Consider the following 12,962-nt stretch of genomic DNA (forward strand, 5'->3'; position numbering starts at 1 on the left):
TAATCAGTTTTATTGCCAGGTAAGAAATTCATATTAATATAGTGAATACATGTTTACAAATAAACATTCTTAGAAAACAAACAAATGTTTTTTTTTTCTTCTTCTTCATTGTAGGAAGTGTTATTGGTATCATAAACTCTGCAGTTGTGGACGAATATTAACACAGGTTTACTTGCAGAACATAAGGTTACTAAAATATTCGCACATAAAATATGCTCCATTTACACAGAAAACTGGGGGACTTAGGTGGGGGTGCCAGGCAGAGCCCAAGGTGGATGGAGGCTGAGATACTCTGGGAGGGCAAGGGGAAGTCAGACTCTGGTCCTGTTGGGTTGGGGGTTGGGCATAAACTAAAGGCAAGAAATAGAGGCTGATGCCAGGGCACGGGCTGAGGCAGGGAGCGACTCTCTGCTTTGTTCTGGCTTCTCTCTTCTAAGGTCCCCACTGTTAGCTACAGGATTCTTGCTGACACATGGCAGCCACAGTTCCCTCAGTACCACGAGTTTGATCCATCCTCCCTAGAGGATGCCAAAGAATAAACCTCCCTGTTCAACGGTCCCTGCTCACAAAGCCTCCTGAAAGGTAATGAGACCTAGAAGATATGTTCTCAGTCATCCGCTGCCACATCTTACTGACCACACGGTCACCTTCCTGCCCAGACCCCCAAATAACACAATTCGCTGGATGCAGTTGACTCAGAAGAGAAGGAACACGGAGGAAAAAGGAAATTCTGTAGTTGCAGAGACCAAGAAAGGTCCTTAATCGGGGTCAGGATAAAGGTGACACCAAGTGAGTTGAGGGCAGGGGGCAAGATGAGCTATAAAAAGGGAAACCAGACCCCCAGCACTTTGGAGCTGGGGGGACCCTCCCAGAGAAACCCACCAGCATTTCCTGAAGTATGCGCTGTGCGCCACTCATGAATGCAAAATGATTCGTCGTAGCATGTGGAGAGAGGACTGGCTAACACCCAGTCACAGAGGGAATCGGCTCCTTTCCATTTAGACTCTGATGGAGTCCCTTGGGAGTGCAATGTCTCCACTGGGTGCCGGTAGATCTTCAAGAGCTTTTTAACATGCTCATCTTTTTAATTAAAAAAAAAGAAAAAAGAGAAGAGAAGAGAAGAGAAGAGAAGAGAAGAGAAGAAAAAAGAAAAGAAAGAAAAGAAAAAAGAAAAGAAAGAAAAGAAAAAAGAAAAGAGAGGAGTGTGAGAAGGGAAGAGAGAGAGAGAGGGACAGAGAGGGAGAGAGAGGGAGAGAGAGGGAGAGAGGGAGAGGGAGAGGGAGAGGGAGAGAGGCAGAGAGGCAGAGAGGGAGAGAGGGAGAGAGGGAGAGAGGGAGAAAGGGAGAGGGAGAGAGGGAGAGAGGGAGAGAGGGAGAGGGAGAGAGGGAGAGAGGGAGAGGGAGAGAGGGAGAGAGGGAGAGAGGGAGAGAGGGAGAGAGGGAGAGAGGGGGAGAGGGGGAGAGGGAGAGAGGGAGAGAGTGCATGTGCGCAATCCCAAAGCCTGGCTCTAAAGTCAGACCCTTCCACAGGCAACACGATTTACCTAGAGCTTAACAACTGTTGCTTTGCTGCCTTTGTACTTATTTTCTTCCTTCTTTTCTATTTAGGGTGATCGATACCGCTTTTCTATTTGGAATCATGAGAGGGAGTTTTCCTTTTAGAAATTCGAGGTATTAAGAATGAATCCCTTTAGATACCACGATGGAGACACACAGGGATGCCAAAGCACACTGCAGTACCTGGAACTAACATCAAGAAAACACTGACCAAGCTTGGCGGTGTTTACTCCACGCTGGGGTGTGCTGGGATCCTGGCAAAGAGGCTGAGAAGGTGGGCACTGTATCTGCCCCCCGCCCCGCCACTGACAGCCCTGCTTTGTTCAGCACAGAACCACTTTATAAATGAGGATCTTCGATACTGGCATCTGTGGATGATTTTTCTTTTTCTTTCTTTCTTTTTTAATGAGCAGAGGTTTTGCTATCCAAGAACCTTGAAAAGCTTGATCTATCCCCAACTGCCTGTGTTTCAAATGGGAGGCCAAGGCCCAGAAAGATACCATGCGTTGTCAATGTCCCCAGATCAGCTGGGAATGAGAAGGCGAATAAACACCAGATTTCCCTGCTTCCATGATGCCCGAGATGACAAACGGGTGAGGCAGAACTCTGCACGTGGCCATCCTGGGGAATTCTGAGTCTTCTTGGACCACCGTGTGCAGCTTCTGACACCAGAAGAGCTGGGGGGTGGCGGTGGATGGGCAGGGGGCTGTCACTTGGAGGTTCCTATTAACTGGCTAAGGCCATTAGGGACTGGTTGAAAACTTCTCACCTAAAATCAAAATCTCTTGTGTCTCCACTCTCCTCTTTGGGCTTCCACTAAACAAAACTAGTAGAGACATTGGCTTTGTTGCGATACCCAAGGGCCACTGGCTATGAGAACCCATCTGAAAAACCACCTCAGGGAATTCTGGGTGGGAGCTGAATTCATGGAAGTATCTGGGGAGGTGGTTTGGAAGGACCGTCGGAATTACGAGACCCAGAAATGCTTGATAGGCCTGGGGGGGGCTAGATAAAGGGAGGACTAGTGGTGACAGGGTGGGAGGAAAGGGGGGGTATCTTCGTCTTTAGGTACCCCTGACATCACAGCAGCCCCCTCAGAGTATGTGATGGGTGGGCTCACTGACAAAGGGTTGGGGGGATAGAAACATCTTCTATTATTGCAGGAAACAGGAGGGAGGGGGGCCAAGAAAACACAGGTTGCACTTGGGTAACAAGACTGTCATTAAACAGTAACACATTGAAGGCACCACCCACGCTTATGACATTTTCAGTCCAAAGCAGCTGAAATTTGGCAGCGGTGGTGGCAAGGGCTGAGGGGAGTCAGGGAGAGACAGTTAATGGAGGACTGGTTTCTGTGTTTCTTGTCTCGGAGGCAAGGCAGGAAATAGGGGGCCCCCTTTTCACCTCTTGTCGACTTTTCAACCGTGAATTTTGGTGTCATTGTTCTTGATGCCATTGTTTGTTTCCTAAGTCGCGAGGATTTGGGACAAAAATTGATTTGCCGTTTTGTCTGTTTTGTAGTGGGCTTGTATTCGTTTATCTTTGTTCTTCTTTTTTTGTTTTTTGTTTTTGTTTTTTTAAGAAAAAAGTTATTTAACACTCTCTGGACCCTCTCCCAGCCATAAAAACCTATCCTTCCCATGTCCATGGTCATGGTCTTTACGGGACTTCTCTACAACGTTCTTTCTCATCACTATTGGTGGGTTCAGGGTCTTATTTATTCCTTGTGAGTTCAAGTGTGTGTTGTTTTTTGCTTCCAACATTGACAATATGAAAAGTACTATAAATAGAAGGGTTGGACTGTCTCACGCTCGTCAAAAGCGTGTTTCCACGTCACTACTTCTCGGGATTAGAAAACACTTACAATGCACACAGATTCCTCCCCAAACAGCTCATATTCTCAAGTACACTCTTGTCGTACCCTCCACGCTCTCCTCTCCCCACACCCCCAGCTCTTTCACCTGGAAACAGACAGCGCGTGGTAAATGGAATATGTGCTCGAATGGACAATTTCTCTAAGTTGTGCTACTTTTAATTCGTCATCATGGATTTCAGTCTTAAGTCAGGAGGAAAAGAAAAAATCAGCCCCACGGTTTGGGCGTGTGAGTCGGCCACCTTGGGCCCGAAGTCGAAAGAGCCGTGCCTCAGTTTCCCCTCTGCTGTATTGCTGAACATCCCTGCTTCGGCCTTGCTCAGCTGCCCGCCGACACGTGTTAGGCATGACCCAAGAAAAGCATGATTCCGCGTCGCCAGCAGGTTTATGGTCGGTTGGTATGGGGAGTCAGGGCGTGAGGGAGCATGTCGGGGAGGGCAGGAAGGGTGTGGGCCAGGGATATTTTTTGCCTCTCAGTTGAGTATGGTCTCCAGGATGCTTCCTGTAGTGAAAGCTCAGACAGTCACTTCTGTTTTGCTGTTGGTGATGAAGTATGGCTGTGGGGGTGGGTAGTGCTGGGTGCGAGTCCCCAAGGGGTCGCTGGAGCCCGACTCAGCTACGCCAAGTTTGCCCTTGTTACCGTAAGCCTGCCGCCGGAGAGACTGCTCGTTGGGGTCCCAGCCCTTGAAGTTGGTGGTGGAGTTGTAGGCCAGGGGATGTGGGGGCGTCTTGTTGGTGCGTGACTTCTGTCCATTTTGCTTGGCGGGCCCATGCTCAGGGCTGAAGGCCCGCGGCTCATCTTCCACTCTTACTGGGTGCAGAGGTAGGTTCCCCTTGGCGGCCAGCTCGGCCAGGTGCCGTCGCTTAGAGTAGAAGTCATCATTGACCTTGTCGGCTGTCCAAGGCGGACGTGGAAGGGGAGGAGAGAGCAAGAGAGAGGGAGAGAAAGGAGAGAGAAAGAGAGTTAGGGATTGGCAAGGGTACCAGAGCACAGCATCAAAGTGGGCCAACAGTCCAAACAAGACACACACTAGAAACTCCATCTGGAACAGACAGAAGGAAGGAGGACAGAAGGAAAGAGGCTCATGTTTCTTTCACAATCAAGATCAGGACCAACAAGGTAAGGGCATCTCCAACGGAAACTCTGGATCTCCCCCAGATAAACACTTCTCCACCACGGTGCACCTAGCATTGTACATCCTTGGCTTTTTTACGAAATTCAAGTGTTGTTTCATTATTAAAATCATGCATTCTCATTAGGAGAAAGAGTGAACATCTTGAAAAATATTCGTGTCTGTCACCCACCATGCAAGACCGCCGAAATCAACACTTGGCTGTTTTTTTCCTCTGGTTTTCTCAGTAAACGCGGTTTAATTTGGGATTTCTATTAGCGTGTTTGATGCCTTTTAGCAGTTAAGCAGGCCTGTGTTCAAACCCCAACTCCACCATCTCCTAGAAGTGTGTGCGTGTGTATATATATTTCATAGGGTTGTTCAGAGGGTTAAATGATATGATGTGCGTGAAGCATTTACATATTAGCCCCTTCCAAGCTAATTATCATTATAAATCACGGCTTAATTTCCACATAACTTTCTATCAAGCATTTCTCCGTGTTGCTACAAACCACTAATGAACATTTTAATGTGTACATAATATTTCATTGGGTAGAACTACTAAAATGAATCGATCCTCCCATTGATGAACAGTGAAGTTTGCTACTGTTGTTGACATAAATAAAGCTGAAATAAGAATCTTCAAGACTAAAGCTCTCTTTGTATTTAAAATTTTGCATTTAGAATAATTCTAAAAATATTTTCTTAATCTATATCCGATGATGGCAAGCTATAGCCCCTGGACCAGATGTGGGTGCTGCCTATTTTTGTACACAAAGTGTTACAAGAACACAGTCACAGCCACTCACTTACCTACCATCTGTGGTTGCTGTTGCTCTACTAGGGTGGTGGGTTTGGGTACATGTGACAGAGACTGTGTGGCCCGGCAAAGCCTGAAATCTCTACTAGCCGGCCCTGAAATGAATTACCTGAAGTGGAATTACATGACCACGGGGTGTAAATATTATCTAGGGTCTTGATACATAGTGCTAGCTACGCCACAAAATTGTTACACCAACTTCCACACCATTTCACCACACTATCTCCAGCATGATTTCTTTCTTCCTTTTTTTTCTTTCTTTTCCTTCCTTCCTCCCTCCCTTGTCCTCCCCTTCTTCCCCCTTTCTTTCTTTCCTTCCTTCCTTCCTCTTTATTTGATAATTTTATGAGATCTTTTATTTTATGTTCTCTTCCAATTCTTTTACTATAAGGTGCTCTACACTTTGAAAATTTATTTCTTAGTGGCGATGCCCGGCTAGCTCCATTGGTGGAGTGTGCAAGTCTTGATCTTGGGGTTGTGAATTTGGGCCCCATGCTGGGTGTAGCGATTACTTAAAATAGATAAGATAAATAACATAAAATGTATTTCTTAGCAATAAACCTTTGAACTTCCATCTCTTGGGAGATGAAAGATATTTGCTGCTTTTTCATCCACACTTACAACATCTCACACTGTGACATGTGAATTTATGTAAATTCATGGAAGCCACTATAGTTCCAGATTTATTTTCCCATTGGCTTCTTTCAACAACTCTCAGGAGTAGGAAAGATGGGGGCTTTAACCCCTGTTTGATAGATTAGGAAATTGTCAAACTCAGACATATGAAGTGATGAACAAAAGTTACCCACAGCTAGTGACTAATCCAGGGGAGAACCGAAGTCCGACAGACATTATTTTATGCGTTTGAAAGGCCGTAGAGGGAACAAAAGTTCCCAAAAGGCCAAGGGGACAAAAGTATGCCCTGCTTGCTCCCTCCGTGTCCGTGGCAAATGTCCCTCATGGATCACACTTGTGCTGTCCTGGCAGCCTGGCCTCCTCTCAGACTCAACACAGTACCCCAGGAAGCCACATGTTAACCTTTCAGGCTTAATACAGTTTATGTTGGGTTTCTGTCCTCGTTAATGTAAGTACTCCTGGCTGATGTGGTCTTTTAAGAGAAAGTCCCCCTTTCCCATAAATTCTAGAGGTGTCTGAAGATACGGAATGTCACTGTCAAAAGGAATCTGCTACTAAAGATAAGAATATACATTCTCACCATACCAGGCATTGAAGTGGCAAGAGTTAAACTCAAGTCAGTGTTAGATCTCTATCTTTCTGCCTTCCAGAAGAAAGTGCTAGGTTTCCAATGCCATAAAGTTTCAACAGAAGGATGCTCTGATATTCCCCCTTGGACTTAGTCGGGGAACATGTATCCAGGTACCTCTAGGACAGATTCACAGGTATCTCCCACTCCAAGTGCCCAAACCTGAACACATCATCATTACAAGTACTGTTCTTCTTCAGGCTCTTCCTTATCTCTCCAATGGGGACGCCAACTAGCTTGTCACTCAAGCCAGAAGCACGGTGGCATTCACTGACTTCCACTCTCCTCCTCTCCTCTATTACCACTAATAAATCACCAAGTCCTTCCAGCTACACATGCAAATGCTTCTCTTGTAACACGGTCCACCTGACCCCCAACTGTGAACATTGTTCCACTTCAGCCACCAAACTGGCCTCCCTTCCTTGAGTGTCGTGCCTCCACCCAGTCCATTCTCCACACTGAAGCCAGAGGCCTAATTCTAAAATGCCAAAGTGACCATGTCCCTCATCTACCAAAACCTCCTCAAGCAATTTGCTCATGCAGCCATTCAACACAGTGGCATGGGCCATGTGCTAGGCAGTGGAAATCTAGGGAGGAATCAGAAACAGATGTGGTCCCTGGCCTCATGAGCTGGGCATCTAGTAGGCAGAGACAGATAATGACTAAATAATCTCAGAAATTGCATAAAAGTATACATATGGTAAGTGCTATGAAGAACTATTCAGTATTATGAATATTTATAATAAAGTCTGGTCTGGGAACCAGATGTTGGAGCTTTGAAGGCAGGGACTTTATCTTTGCATCTGTGGGGCTCTCAATCCTGGCAGTACATGCAAATCACAGGGGAGAGCTTTTCAAGCATTCAGATACCTGGATCGCTCCCCCCAACCATTCGATTAGAATCTCTGGGCAGGTCTGGCCCAGACACAGATTTTCTTTTTTTTGTTAAGGCCCCTCCACCCAGGTGATTCTAAAGGTGCAGCCAGAGATGAAACCACAGGCACAGCCCTGGGGTCTAGCACAGTGCTGGCACATAGCTTTTCCTAGAGAACTCAAGGGAAGTGGCCTCTGACCTCACTCCTGTTCTCTCCAGCCGCCTCCCACCACCTTCCCTTCTAGGATGTCTAACAAGGTCAGATCCCACTATGATAGGCTCTTCTCCATGGCGTGCATCATAGTTACCATTCTGCCCTTGTTAATGTACTTCATTCATTACTATTTATCTCTCCCACTGCAGTTCCAAGAGGACAAGTCCAGGTCAGATTCATGCCCAATACTTCATAAGCACTGTCCAGCCTACCTCCTGGAAGATATTAGGTACCCAATCAATATTCAGTGAGTCGATGTAGGAGCAAAAAATCATGAATGCACATAGAGTATCAGGGCAGTCGTGGGAGTGGAAGCTTCCTTCCCCCATTCCTCCCAGGAGTCTCTTATGAAAGTCTCGCTCACCCTCGTTATGTCCCCAATCATGATTTGGAATCGTTCATTCCCCAGTTCCTCTTTCCACACAATGGAGTGGTCTAAGTTCTGCTCAGAGAAGGGAATGTATTCAAGGTTTCCCATGTCTGACAAACCGAGAAAATTGATTATGCACTAAGTGTCCCGACAGCTGGGATACTTGATGTTTTCTCAAAAAGTTCTAAAGAGAAGAAGTCACAGAGACATTCAACTCTTGCCAGATCAGTGCAGGGATGGGGAGAGTCCTCCATTAAGAGGAGTCATGGAGTCCCACATGGAGAATCTACAACCTTCTCCATAATCAACCCTGACTTGGTCTCTTGGTGAGCCTGACACTGGGGAGCCCCTGACCACAGAAAGTGTTTGGTACTTGGCGAAAGAGGGGGGTGGGCAGACGAATCTGGGGGTTCTGGAATCAGACAGACCTGTGTTTAGGAGATCTCAGGAATGTTACTTAACCTCTTACAGCTTTATTTCCTTTTGTGTGAAATGGGGATAAATCAGGTTTGTTATGAGGAATAAATTATATGGGATCTATAAGCTCCATAGCATAGTTCTGGAATGCAGGAACTATTCGATACATATATTTCATCTGTCTCCTGGCTTATGAAAGAACTGGATTAAATCCAACAGACATTTATTGAGCACTCACTCTGTGCCAGGCAACTTGCTAAGTACAAAGGGGGCACTGATCCAAACCAACCATCCTTCTTTCCTTTCTTCCTTCCCCCTTCACTTCCCTCCACCTACCCTGTGTGTTGGCCTCGTTTGCCCTATGAAGTGGCCTAAGAAGGGGACTTGATCTATTTGGGATGATTAGGGAAGGCCCCCTCGGGGACGTGCCTTTAGCTGCCAGCTGGAGGTAAAGCGTAGCAGAAGCAGAATTCCAGGCCAGGGCACATGTGGTTCTTATAGCAAACACGGCCACAGTACTTTGTGGTTCCATCAAGAGGTGCAATGTCTTTCCCCATCCTTTGAAGCTGGCCTGCCCGTATGGCTGGCTTTGACCAGTAGCATGACCGGTGATGTCACTCATGTGCTGAACTGGGGCTTTTTTAAGAGTTCTACAGTTTCTGCTATCAGGCTTTTGGATTCCTGCCTCCATGTGCGTGCAGAAGGAAGCCCAAACCACAGCCTGCTAACTGCCAGATACTGAGTGAGGCCATCCTAGACCACACAGCCATCAGCCCACCTGCCAGCGGACTCCAGATACCGAGTAAAACTGGCTGAGAACAGCCACTCCAGCCCAAACCAGAAGAAATGCCAGCTGACCCAGAATTACGAGTTCGATAAGTGGTGGCTATATGAAGCCACTGTCCTTTGGGATACTTTGTTAGGCAGCAGTATATGACTGATACAGAACAGCATTTGCAAAAGCCCTGAGGTGGGAAGGAGGGTGGCAGCTTCAAGAAACAGACAGGATGCCTAATTTGGTAGAGTGAAGAAGGCAGGGGCTCACCAGACCATCTAACGTCTTGCAGGCAACACTGTATCATTCACAGCTATTGATTTGTCTGACCATCTTCCCTCCACTAGACTCTGAGGTGTTTGAGAGAAGTACAGAGATGGCACAGATTTGTTGCCTGGGGCATGACACTGTTCCTCAAACAGTGATTTTCAAGAGTATTTCAATAACAAGAATGTGGATGGTGGTGGATGAACTGTTCCCATAACCAGGAAATGCAATTTTCGTGACGCTTTCTTTCCAGTGCCTTTGGTCTGCTCTAACTTGGCTCCGGAGGGGGAAGAAATGCCTACCTGGCCTCTCCTGGCTTTGTGCCGTATGGTCCCTGTCATTCTATCAAAACTCCTCTTGTGAAAGAAGTAACAGATTCATTGAACGGCCTTGAAAGCCCCATTAATAAATGCATTAACCTAATCAGCCCCGATACCTCATGGGCAGATGGCTGACAAGCCAACCAAGAAAAAGATGTGTGAGCCTTTCAACAACATTGGCCCTCTCTAGTTTGATTTTTCTTCATTTAAAAAGAGGAAGAAAGAATGAAAAAGGTGCTTTCCTTCCAATAAGCCTCATTGCCTTGAAGGAACCAAGGCTGTAATATTAAACTGTACCTTCCTCCATCTGTCTCTCCCTTAATTATCAGCAGACACTTGTACAGGTGCAGGGTGGGATAGAGCCTCACTTCCGTGGGGATGGAGAGAGTCAAGGTAAGAACCAGTATCCACAACATGCCGCACATCTGGGGGTCTCAACATGTGGCCTCCCACCTACCTTCTTTCCCAGAGCCAAAGATGTCTTAAGGAGAGCTTCCTACAGCTCATGACCACTCGGTGATATTCTTAGGTCTCAGGTGATGAATTTAACCTGGTAAGCAATGCCCCAACCAACCTAAGCTTTTGCTATTCCTCACTGGCCCCAGTCTTTGGTCCAAGAATAGGCTGAAAGCAAGTGATAAACCTTCCCATTACACTTAAGAATAAAATCCAAGTTATTTGTAGTGGCCCCAAGGTCTGCGTGACCTGATCTCTGGCTACTTGTCCACCCTTGTCTCTTCCACACTTACTATGAACCCCTCACAAAGTGTATTCATTTTCCAGGGCTGCCATAACAAATTACCACAAATTGGGTGGCTTAAAACAACAGAAATTTATTCTTTCACAGATTCCAGAAGTCTGAAAAAAGTCTCAGCAGGGCCATGTTCCCTCTGCAGGCTCTAGGGGAGGATCCTTCCTCACCTCTTCTAGCCTCGGATAGTCGCCACAATCCTTGGTGTTCCTTGCCTTTTGCCTCATTCCAATCTGTGCCTCAAACTCCACCTGGCCATCCCCTGTGTGTGGGTCCATGTGTCCAAATTTCCCTCTTCTTATAAGGACATCAGTCACTGCATTAGGATCCACTTGAATCCAGTATGACCTCACCTTCACTTATTACATCTGCAAAGCCCCTATTTCCCAGGGTGGGGAGACGTTCTAATTTCTGAGTGGTACAGATTTGGAGGGATACTCTTCAACCCAGTTCGCACAGGAGTCCTTTCTGTTTCTCAACACACCAAGCTTTTCCGCACGTCAGAGCCACTGAATTGTGTCCTAGCTGCCCAAAGGCTCTTCTTCTTGGTTGCGTATCTGGATCCGTCTTGTCATTTGGTTCTCTGATCAAAGGCCACTTCCTCCTAAAATTCCTCTTGATGACCCAGTCAAAAGAGAGCCCTCTCCACCCCCAGTTGCCCTTGTCACTTCTCCCCATCTTGTATATTCTTAACTCTGTGTCATTTTGTCAAGTTATCTTTCTTAGTTACTTGGGTATTGTCTGTCTACCTTGGCTAGAATATAAGCTCCAATTAGGGTAGAGGCCATTATCAGCTCTGCTCACTACTGTATCTCCAACACCTAGCCCAGTGCCTGGCATATAGTAGGGGTACAATGATTCATCTGATGAAGGCAAGGAAGCGTTGGAAATAGTTCACATACCAACAACATTCTTTAGAATATTAGAAATGGGCAGAATGTCTCCTGTTCAGGCCATCTACTGTGTCGTGGTTAATTTTATGCATCAACTAGGATGGGTCCACAGGTGTCTGGATTAATTTTTATTTCTGGGTGTGCCTATGAAGGTATTTCCGGATGTACTCAGTAAAGTAGATTGCCCTCCCCAATGTAGGTAGGAATTACCTAATGTGTTTGGGGATGAAATACAACAAAAATCAGAGGAAGGGAAGATCCATGTCCTTCCTGACTGCCTGGCATTGGTTTTCTGCCCCTGGACTAGGAGAGGCATTGCTTTTCTGCTCCTGGACTGGGAGTTACCCCATAGGCTCCCCGGGTTTTCAAGCCTCCGGACTTGGACTGAAATCACCCCACCGGCTTTCCTGAGTTTCTAGCTTGCAGACAATAGATCATGGGACTTCTCAGCCTCCATAATCACATGAACCGACACCCCATAATAAATCTCCTTTCATATATATAGATATCCTATTTTTCATATATATGAATATTTATAATATTCATATAGATACATACATATATATGAGATTTATTATGGGGAATTGCCTCAATCAAACTGATAATATATATATATATATATTATTCATGTGTGATATATAGGAATATATATAAATAATAGGATGTATCTGTGTGTCTGTAGTTCAATTTCTCTGGAGAATGCTAATACATAGTCCGCAACATGGAAGACTGACCTGTGCCCTGTGCTTTACAGAAACTTAAGGAATAAGCAGTGGTTAAGTTCCTTTATTTCTGGGGCAGAAGAACCTGGTGCTGCCCAGCTCCATATCCCTGGCCATAGTCTTGCAGAGGCATGACTGCAGAGGAGCAGTTCGTTCAAGGAAGCAAGATGAAGGTGGGTGAAGGAGGCATGGGCTGGTTAGAGACTGCTTCGCTAGAGCAGAAATCTGGCCTCCCTCCCAGCTCCCCCAGTGGTAAACTGAGTAAAAGCTCATCTTTATTAAGTGTGTGCTCTGTTCTAGATACTTGGCTAGGGAATTTGTTAACCCGTGTAATACTCTCAATACAGTACTAAGGTAGGTGCCATCATCAGTCCCATTTTATAAATGGGGAAACTGAGGCTACAGAGCTTTGGCAACTTGTCCAAGCGACGGTACTGGGATTTGAACCCAGGACACCTGGCCGAATACCAGGTATCCTGGAATTTGTGAATTTGTGGCTACAGCACTCACCACTTCCCTGGTTAGGCTGCCTGCCTTATGGAGAATAGTCTTGTTTCCTTTTGAAGGTTTTATCTGTGGGAAAACATCCCCCTAAACTAAAGAAAATGGAGGGCAGAATGAGAATTATGCAGAAAAATCACTTTTCTCGATTCCCCCTCTCCAGACATCAGGGGTGGGGGTGTACAGGTAAGTTACCATATTCTCAAGTAAGACATATTCCCATGTCACCATGG

General features: G+C 46.2%; 1 protein-coding gene across 2 annotated transcripts in view; it reads right to left on the minus strand.

The window, feature by feature from the left end:
• Positions 1–2,686: 2,686 nt before the first annotated feature.
• The window catches only part of SHISA9 (shisa family member 9), a 279,798-nt gene continuing 269,522 nt past the window's right edge, over positions 2,687–12,962 (minus strand). For both annotated transcript variants that reach the window (XM_045047407.1, XM_045047408.1), the window contains one exon: positions 2,687–4,324. In XM_045047407.1, coding sequence (XP_044903342.1) covers positions 3,945–4,324 — 380 coding nt within the window. In that variant the 3' untranslated portion in view covers positions 2,687–3,944. The remainder of the gene's footprint in view (positions 4,325–12,962) is intronic.

Source organism: Felis catus, chromosome E3 (genome assembly GCF_018350175.1).
Source record: "Felis catus isolate Fca126 chromosome E3, F.catus_Fca126_mat1.0, whole genome shotgun sequence".
In the NCBI taxonomy this organism is placed as follows: Eukaryota; Metazoa; Chordata; class Mammalia; order Carnivora; family Felidae; genus Felis; species Felis catus.